At 51.0% G+C, this 10,029-nt stretch overlaps 1 protein-coding gene across 1 annotated transcript; it reads right to left on the minus strand.

Moving 5' to 3' along the window:
• Positions 1-1,275: 1,275 nt before the first annotated feature.
• Positions 1,276-8,744, minus strand: TGME49_242460 (mitochondrial carrier superfamily protein). The gene is made up of 7 exons (XM_018780646.1): positions 7,499-8,744; positions 5,974-6,666; positions 4,849-4,930; positions 3,841-4,043; positions 3,167-3,226; positions 2,690-2,769; positions 1,276-2,119 (listed from the first exon to the last, which is right to left on the minus strand). Exons 1-7 carry the CDS (start codon positions 7,542-7,544, stop codon positions 1,823-1,825), a joined length of 1,461 nt encoding a protein of 486 aa, XP_018637483.1. The 5' UTR covers positions 7,545-8,744; the 3' UTR covers positions 1,276-1,822.
• Between the last annotated feature and the right edge of the window lie 1,285 nt (positions 8,745-10,029).

Raw genomic sequence — 10,029 nt, forward strand, 5'->3', positions numbered from 1 at the left:
AGCGCAGAGAGTTCGGCTTCGTGTCTTGCACAAAAGAAGAGCTGCAAAAGGCTCGCATGCAGAGCGAAAGTAGTCGAGCGATCTGCATGCTGCGCGAACCGCATGCCCAACAGAATGCACGGCAGCATCAGACAGCGCAAAAAGGCAAGAAGAACACTCTCCTACAGGAAGGGTCAATGACAAATTGCAATTTATCCTGTCTTCCTCAGAGAACCCATTTCTTTAGAATCCCGTTTCTGTCACTGTGTCACGGCAAAAAATATATCTTTCTGCGAAAACTTGGAGACATACTGGGGGGCTAGCTGGTTGCCGAGTGGCGAGGGGAAAAAGCGGGATTACCTTCACGGGAGCAGTGGGATGAAAGTCCCTGTTTTTCACCATATCACTGCTGAAATACAGCCTCTTTTCAAGATTTCTCAAACATATGGGCTATAGAACAGTGTATCTGAGGGCTACAGGGATGCGGAACATAGCAGTTTTTCACTGAATACTGTCGCTGTGTGTTTGAGCTTTCTCCTCTGGTTTAGCCCTTCTCCCAGATTAGAATTTTTTGTGTTGAACGCATGAAGCCATGGATATAGAGAGAGCGATTGGGCATGCAGTTGCGACTAAGTGATGCAAAGGGACTGATGCACACAAACAGCACAAATTATCGCCGCGTCTAGAGATGCGTGGGATCTTCCGTAGCTCTGTCTGAACAGAAAAAGTGATAAAGCGAAACCCAAATAGATCACAAGTGGATTCTGACGTAAATCCATAAATCTTGCGGCGGTGGACGCCTTCCGTATGCTTGCTGCTGTTTAATCAGGGTTCATCACGTTTGTGGACGATCTAGGCAACCGGTTTACCGTTTTGGTTACACCCTACCATGAACGTTAAGAAGACGTTTGTCCAACCTTGATGAACACTCATTTTTCTCCACATGTTTTTAAAATACTTTCGAGTGGAACTAATCACAGAGCCACTGCCTCGCGCGTGCCACGGTCACCCACACGTGACGCCGGTGCAGCGTTGTTTCTTGCATTGCCTGCGAGCACACCTGCCGTACCTCTTGTTTCTTTTCTTTCTCCAAGCAGGTTGTCTAATCTGTAGTGGTTGAACTGTAAAACTGTCAAGATTACCGTGCGACAACACTTCGTGCAATGGTATCTTCAAGGATGATTCGGCGCAGAACGCTTTTCTGCCACACTGGCTGTCGCCTGTACTTGTGTGGTCCCCGAGACCTGGCGCTGAAGAATAGTTCCGAGCGAAATGCAAATTGAGATTGTTCTGAAGCGGTCGTTTGAAAACGAGTTGCACCACTGTCATGGTATTTCTCGCTGCGCACAGAGACCGTTGACCATGCACCGGACGGAACTGTCAGTGTCAGTGGTCGCGAGGCGTCCAGCTGGACGCCTCGCAATCGTCGACTGTTAAGTCAGTTGACAACCATGCAATTTCTTGGCGTAACGAAGCCCAATTCCACGTCCCTGCCTGTGTTGAGCCGCCGTGAAAAGTCTATGCCCACCCTCTCTGTTAAGAGCTGGAGTCCTGCTTTTCATCTTGCAGGTCCCCCAGTGCATTGAGTATAGTGATGTCCGGCGTATATTTGAGAAATCAGCATTGGCATACGAGCTGTACAAACATCGTGGTGTTCACCTGCTTGCGACCCTCTCCTACAAATAGGTTTTATTGCAGAGTGCGCCGACAGAAGTGGCGGCACACATTCCCTATTTCCAGTGACTTGCAGTCATATACTCCCCCGCCACTGATCCCTCCGGACGCCCCTGTTTTACACCACGTTTCTTCTATGTTCCTGGGCCAGTCTGTCCAGGCAGAATCGTTACTCCTGGGTTTCAGCTGCTACAGTAGAAACGAGAATCTTTTCGTCTGTGTTAAGCGGCTCGTTGTTACTGGCACCACCGTCCCCGTTTTTCACTGCACTGCATGCGCCGCACCGTGACTCGTTCAAACCCCCCGGAAGAACCCGCAAGTAGAGGGCCTTGAAACCGTCGTAACCGCCGAGAAAAAGAGCACCTCCAAGGGCGACCCAAATTACGCGAATCTTCAAACCACGGAAAAGTGCGGCGTAGCCTTCCCGCTGCAGAATTGTCGAAAAGCAGTCGAAATATCCTCGATACTGCAGAACAAAACGCAGGTGACGCAAAAACACGAAGCAGCAGCCGTGAACAGCCAGAGAAGCACGGACATAAAACGAAACAAGAGGGAGAGAAGCGACAGAAGGATGAGAGAGAGGGCAACGACCAGAGATATGGGAGGAAAGGTATACAAGGGAGAGAGTAACAGACCACAGAAACGACAAAGGCCATAACTTATGGGAAGACGGATGTAGAAGAGGGAGCAAAAGTCGAGAGAGAAGGTACGGAACAGCGTATTGATGACACACAAAATACATACAAGTGCAAATTGAAACAAACGGGTGAGTGTGGCGCAGCGATTCACAACTAACGCAGGAGTTGTATGTCTACCGGGTGTTCGAGGCAGAAGCGTCGAATAGCCAGGTCGGCAGGCAAAGAATTCACGCCGTCTATTACCACAAACTGTGGCCCTCGCCATGAAAGCAAGCTCCCTGATGGTTCTTTCTGAACGTCAGGAGCATCTCTGGAACTCAACTGGAGTGACCGTGAGGACGTCAGCCGTTTATCGCATGTGGTTCCGACTCAAAAGTCACGACATTGCTGGCGCTCACCTGGTACCGGCCCTCCTGCTGAGTCATGAGACGCGTCTTCACGACATCCAGCGGCGTTGTAGCAACAGCGGCTCCGGCGCCTGAAAAGAAAGAAAAACTCACTGATTGCATTTATGAAATGCGGTGAGCTCACATAGCCGCCATGATTCTGTTAGAGATCTACTTCGCCATACCACAGAATCCACAGAAAGCGTGAAGCTGTCGATCCACTGACCCAGACCACAGCTGATATCTCGTTTCCTGAGAGGAGTGGAGCCACAGCCACTCCACTTTGTAAAAAGTTGAAGCACTGACGAGCCTTTTACCGACAGACAGGAGAGTGAAAATACGAGTCCTGTTTCCTGCATGGTCTTTCGCAGCCACGTGTCTTCGTCTATTGTCCTAAAGAGTGCGTTTTGCGTTTCCCGGCTCGAACAACTCTCGACTCTTTAGCTGCACGCTCACTAGATTCCCGACAGCCCCGACCATCGCCCTTACCTGCAAGGAAGCCTGCGAAGCCTGACGAGAATGAAGTTAGGACAACGCTTTCGGAAACACCTGACGAATCAGAATCACGCAGTTGATACACCAGAAACGCCGTGCCATCAGTGCACTCCTACTCTGGGGGAAGGGTGGAACACAAGTTAACCCCTCAAAACGTCGCATGAACTTGTTTTTCCACAAGCTGCAGCAAAGCGGATGTTTGTCTTCTCATCCTTTCGTCGCAATCCCATGTGAAAGAAGCAAGTCTCTTATCGACTGAGCGGGTGCGTGAGACCGAAAAGTAACCTCGTCCTTCCCTGCAGCATCCCCTAATCATTTCACGATACGCATCTACGAGCACAGATTCATAAGCCTCCTTAAATAAATGCCCATACAGCTTCCGCATGTCTACACATGTTTCACGTGCTTCCTGACGCCCGGGCTGGCGCAGAGCACTGACGCGAGTACCTAGGTATTCTGAAAAGAACTGCAATAAAGACTGACAGACAACCCAGTTCTTTAATGTTGATGTATGGCACCATACCACTGAAGTGCAAACGTTGAAGGAAGCGCGTATCCGCGAGAGCCGCCCCTATTTCTGAAGCAGCTACGCAGCTGAGGTTGCCCAAAGCGAAAGGGATCCCATCCTTCCTTGAAGACTTCTTTGGCCCCAAAGAACCGGCACGTACCAGGAAACGAGCAGAAATACTTTTTCAGATATTCCCAGAGGCCCATTTCCACGCCGACAAAGGGCAGGTCTCTGACAATCGTCGCGTTGAAGCCGACAAAGAAGCCCCGCCACCCATCTCGCTGCCAGATCGCGTGAATTGCTCGCGTCGTCGTCGCATGCATTCCCAGCTGCATCTGTTGCTTGAGCATCTCAAACGGGGTTCTGCAGAGACCAGAAGACACAAAAAACTCCCTTTCTCCATATCAGATCAGACACGTGGACGTTTCCACGAAGTTCGCGCGACGGAGCTTGAAAGGCAGGCCTGTTGTCCACTGGAAAAACCGATCAGAACTTACCGATGACTACAGCGTGCCACGGCTTTGACAACAGCGGATTCTCCCCTCCATAACCGTTCACGGTCATCTCCGACATGCAACAGAGTCAATTTTAAGTGAGAGGAACAGAGTTAAAAAATATAGGGTTGAGTCAATAATAAGGGAACTGATCTCCATTGGAATGTGGACTTGCGGCTATCCAAAGCATACGCATAGACGTAGTACGATCTTCTGGATTCACATAGGTAGTGCTACTCCATAAGAAAAAAAGCGACATCCAGTTAAGTCATTTGTTTCGCTATCAAGAGCCCTCCTGCGCACGCGGCTCAATGAAGACCCAGCGTTTCAACGCTTTTCCTTTTCGCTTCTGTCTGTTCGTCTTCTCCGTCTGTCCATCTCTGGAACCGGCTTGCCCAGTCCGAAACGCTGAGCAAGAGGCGGTCGCTGCGTCTCCACCAGAAGCCCCATCCGCATTTGCGGAAAGTAAACAGCAGGTCTTCCAAATGTGTTTGGAAATAATTAGTCGATTTTACTCCAGTAAATCATGCAGTTGAGTGCAGTAGATGTATATTGCGAAAATTATTAGTTCACTTCAGGCATTAATAAATCGTATGCCTAAATCGTATAAAAGATACATTTCTTCATACTGCAATGAACGGACGGTGGTTGTATAGAAAGGACAGATGACGTACCTGACACAGCAAGAGGCGAACTCCGCGAGCGTGCTGCACAGACCGTACGTGACAGCGGGGCTGAGCTGCCGGCCAACTTCCTCTGCACAAAAGGGGGAAAAGGCTGAAACAAGCTACTTATCTTCTTTCGTGAAGAAATGCTTGGAGATACTCTCCATTCACTCCCTGTAAACTCAGGTCCTCTGGTTAAGAATTCGGCTGTTTGGCATCTGAGCATCTAGGCGTGAAACCACCTCCGCAGAAAGTGGTGTTCTTCCAGCTACGCAGGTAGGTGCAGCAGGGAAGGTTATCGATGAATGTGCAGGTGTGCAATTGCCAAGCGGAAGCGTTATAGAGTGTCGAGAGAACGATTTTAAACCTACAAGGCAACGTCCGACTCGGCAAAGACACAGAAGAGAAGCTGAAAACCGGAACGCATCAGCTAAAGCCTCGACACGCAAGCAGTGCGCGGCAACCCAGTGACAGACGGCAGGCAGCCGCGTGCATCTGAGTCTTGTTGAGGTGCATGCAAAAACGAAAAACAAGACGCGTCCGGCAACGCACGAAGAGGTGGACTACTGTCTTAGATCATGCAAGCGTGCTACAATAACACAGTCGGTACCATGCCGAAGCAATGCCGTTGACGGTGATCTCGTGGCTAAAAAATATTCAGACCGTTTCACTGGCAAAGCTTTCTTCGTCCTTCTTCATCCTCGCCTTAAAATGCCGGTCTAGGTCCTGGACGTATGTCTCCACAGCTCCCTGCCTCTGGAGAAGTATGAATGCATCTTTCCGCTCCAGCCCGTGGTGCCTAAAAGATGCGGATCAGGAAATCCTTCCTGGCAGTCTGCTTCCCCTGAAGTGTATGAACCGCACTACCCCGCGTGCCCTCTCCTGTTCAAAATCCCGTAAAGTCAATTGATCGTCGGTCTCAGGCTTAACGAGTCCTTTCTTTGCAGTCTGTACCGTCACATTGAGGACCCCTGCTCCTCCGCGGTGTCGCATCACGCAACATGTACGTTTCCAGAGCCCTCTATTCCCCACGGACGGTCACTCTGAACTCGGACGTCCACATGCAAACGTCAGACCAGTTGTGTTCACACATGCGTCCGTGTCCGTTGCCGCACTGCCGATACAATCACTTACGCTGAGCTAGAAGTTGCTTCGATCCTTCATAAGTAACGAAGAAGAGCGCGGAAGACGGAAACGCCCCCGCCGCAAGGGCGCCGAAGCCTGGGTAGTAGCGTCGCGCGATAGTACCCAGAAATCCGAATCGCTCCTGGCCTCCAGGCATCCCGCGATTCGCGTTTCCTACCTGCGTCACCCCATCCAGAGCTGTACGTACTCCCGATGGACTAGGCGCTGGGAGTGACGCGCGCGACACGGCAGCCACAGGCGCTCCCGCAGAACCGAAACTCCCCTTGTTCTTGCCTGATGGAATTCGCGGACTTAGCGCAGAAGCTCCTGAATCGACGCGAGAAACGGAAGAGCAAGCAGACGGCCCCGACCTCTCACGTGCCTCCATACTCACCGCGCCCGCCGATTTACCTGATGATCCCACTCCCGAAGAAGGTGAAGAAACCGAATATGTTGATGTGTGACGATAATCGCTCGTGTGCTGACGACTTGTCTTCGCCTCCGGAACTGGAGAGCGTTCTGCGTGAATCTGAGGTGCTTGCACCGAGGGAGCGGCTGCATGAGGCTGAGAGGACGGAGGGGCGGGAGGTTGCCTCCGGCAAGATGTCGTCTCAGCCTGTTTCCGGGTCTTGAACACGTCCAGTGGAAAAAGGACTGCATCCACAAAAAGCCCTGTGCACCCACCAGCCAAGAGATTGGCCCCTGAAGAAAGAAAAGCAGGACACAGCGCATCCGCAACTCGCAGATTGCTTGCAAGAAAAACCTTCCTCTCTGCGCACCGTGCTGATTGTCAGCAGACGATTGTGACCTTGAATCTCATGGCGTGGCTTCTGGGTCGACTCTAGGTTCTTACTAACCGTCATACCTCTTCTTCGTTCAAAGATATAAAGTTTTTTATGAGTTCCTCCATCTCTTCCCGTCCAGCAACTGCAAAGTGTGTAAGACGCGAGTGTGTGAGGTCCGACGCGAAATGTGATCGCGTGCGAAGCTGACGCACCCTCGAAAGCAAACACGAGGACTCGGCGCCTGACGTCTCCGCCGGCCCAAGCAGAGTCCGGGGCAGGCGTCGGTGTCGCAAACAAGGCTCTAACAGGCTGATGACAAATGAAACGGCTTGACACAGCATACGAGTCGAAGGCACAGGGCGCCAATCCCTGAAGAGACCACACGCCGCATAGCTTTCTTGGAGTCGATCGGCGCTGCGAAACAGGAACGTACGCAGACGTTCTCTTAACGAGGAAATAGATCCTTCGGCGTCCGTACACACGAGTTCGGTTTGAATGGGGAAGCCAGAGGAAACGAACTTCGTTTTTCTGACTCTCGAATCCCTCTGTCCGGAGAGAGGGTTCTATCAGCCCATGACAAAGTCATGCAGCAACCATTTCCATCAGCTCGAGTTCATATTCTTCATGTGAAAAAGACTTTGATTCATTTGCTTGATAAAAAAACGGCCACGGGCTATCCAGCTGACATCTTCGTCCTCGGCAGTTTCAGGTCCTTATAAATTCCCCTTTACCGCCCGTGACTGACTTACAGAACTCTGAACCTGCCTCCGCCATTCTCGCGTCAGCTCTGTACATACACTTGGCAAGCGGCCTGCGCAGTGAAGAGGTGGCGAACCTCACGAACACTCGGTCTAGACCGCAAGTCTTCTCCGCCGAAGAAACTGAACCTCTGTCTGCGATACGTTTTCCGTGAGACTGCGACAAGAACCAGGAGAGTGAAAATTTAAGAAAAGGCGATCCGAGACTGGTTTCCGACGGTCGAAATGCCGTATCCCAGTTGGGGGCAAAACGCGCGGGACCCCTGGACAGCAGTCGCGGAAAATGAAGTCACCGTTGACGACTTGTCATCTCTCTCTGTTAATTCGAGCGGTGGAAGTCACCTACATATTACGCATACAACATAATGGGTGGGGAGGAACCTTAAAGTCGTAGGCGGTTGAAATCCGAAACACTGCTAGCGGCAGTAAACAGTCAAAAGCTGTGCTCGCTCAGTCCCCCGTCCCCGCAGGCAGTCACCAGCCGGCTGCTGTGTTTTGTAGTCGGCGGAAAGCGGAGAAAAGCGACCGAGACAGGGTGAATGGAGAGAAGCGCGAGACAGACGAAAAGTGGAAGAGCGAGGAAAACTGAAGACAGGCAGCCTTGAGAGAAGAACGGAGCCAGTAGGGCGAAGGGAAACAAGCCGGCGGAAGGGCAGCGAGGAGAGAGTCGAGAAAAACGTAGGAGTGGGAAAGGGCACCAGGAGAAGTGCGTTAATCTCGATGAAAGAACACAGCATGGAGAGTATGGCGGACAGTTCTCCAGGTGCCATGAACATAAAACCGCAACCTACGGGCGAAGCGCCAACGGAGGATTCGACTCCCGTAGCGCCCTGAAGGATGTGACGCCGATTCTACAGGATATTTTTCAGAACAGAATGCCAGGGAACGCATTCAAAGCAGAACGGACTACTCGAACCAGTCACCGCGTCCCCCGATTAGCCAAAGAAAAATAACAGAAAGGAGTTTCGAGGGCGTACCACATCCGGTTGGTGCGCTGCGAGAAGCTGACGCGAGTTCCCATTTAGAAAGTAGAGCTCACTCTCAAGACCGAACCGTGACAAAAGGCGAGGACCACTCGTTTCAGGCCGTACCTCGCGTACCGTGATTCAGGGAAGTTGACAGCCTGGCCCACATGGCAAGACATTTTTCTCCACTTTGCATGCGGTAGCAATCGAGAAATCGAGATGCACGACGCCGTACCGAAGACTCGACTCGACGGCAGACCATGCAGAAAACACGTTTTTCAGCATAAGTGCTTGCAGAAGAGAAGTACGGATGGAGACGTGGGAGCGCAAAAAAGATACATCTTTCTGTTGCAGCTTCGCCGTTCGGGTATGGACAAACAGGTTGTCACGAGTGTCGGACGACCTCCCAGTCCGACTGCTGTGACTGTGAGGAAAAGAACCCTTAACAGAAAATGCCAGCGGCTGTAATCAATTCAAAATTGCAGTTTAGTACAATTCATGTGTCTTTCTGTTTCATTTGTCACAAATTAGAGTGCTGAGTGAGTGGCCGTCTTCGGGCTGTATTTTTCTGATGTAATGAAGCTTTGCACGCATCTACTTGAAAAGACGCCGCATGTGCTACGTTTTTCCTGTTCAGGTGTGTGCCTGCAATGGTCTGCTGCGTGTTTTTATAGTTGCCACATACAACCTGAATGGGATATTAACTACTATCTTTTACCTAACTACCGGAATGGTTATCTGATCATGTAAAAACCAACATCGTTTATGACTACAGGTTCCTGTCGAACATGAACACCGGAGGGATATCGAAATCAAACACTTTCAACTGTCGCATGCGGTCCAGGGGGGTGATAGTCCTGTTTCTTTGCTTTGAAGCATGGTAACCTTCTGGGTAACGCGAAGCCGGTTTAACGGCACAGTGCTTTACTAAACTGCTCTAGCCATTAGAGAAGGGAGAGCTCTTATGAGCCAGCTCTTTTGAGAAGGGAGAGTTGTCTTACCCCTCTGCACGATCCCTTCACATGGCGGAGTTTCGTCTCAATTTGATTCTGTTTGGTGTATGGTGTCGAAGGCGGAGCAGAAGGATCGAGGGAATAGTTGCTACCGGTATGCCGACTCACTAGCCCTTCAGTGACTACGAATACGCACGTGGTGTACAGCTGTGTTTCCAAGGGGCTCTGGCGTTATGGTTTTCTCACGTTTGCCGACTGAACCCAGATATAGTTAGGCCTCAGATTTCTGTGGCCGGGTTTATGGGGCTATGTGGTCGGCAATAGGAAAACAGAAGGGGAACAGCATCATGCACGTACAGAATTCTGCTGTTTCTGCAAACAGGCGATATCTTTTGAAAAGTGAATCCGGAGTGTGTTGCTGCTTGAGGCGGGGGTCGCTTTTCTGTAGGCTGACGGCAACGCAGATCCATGGCAATTCCCGCCGTTTCACCTGTTCGTTTGTCTCCCGAAAACGTAACGATTATTGCACACGCGGGTTTCACCCCGTGTTATTTTGTCACTTGGTAAACTGGAGGCGAGTCCCTTGCCGGCAAGCCTTCTGGAA

The sequence above is a fragment of the Toxoplasma gondii genome, chromosome VI (assembly GCF_000006565.2).
Source record: "Toxoplasma gondii ME49 chromosome VI, whole genome shotgun sequence".
In the NCBI taxonomy this organism is placed as follows: Eukaryota; Apicomplexa; class Conoidasida; order Eucoccidiorida; family Sarcocystidae; genus Toxoplasma; species Toxoplasma gondii.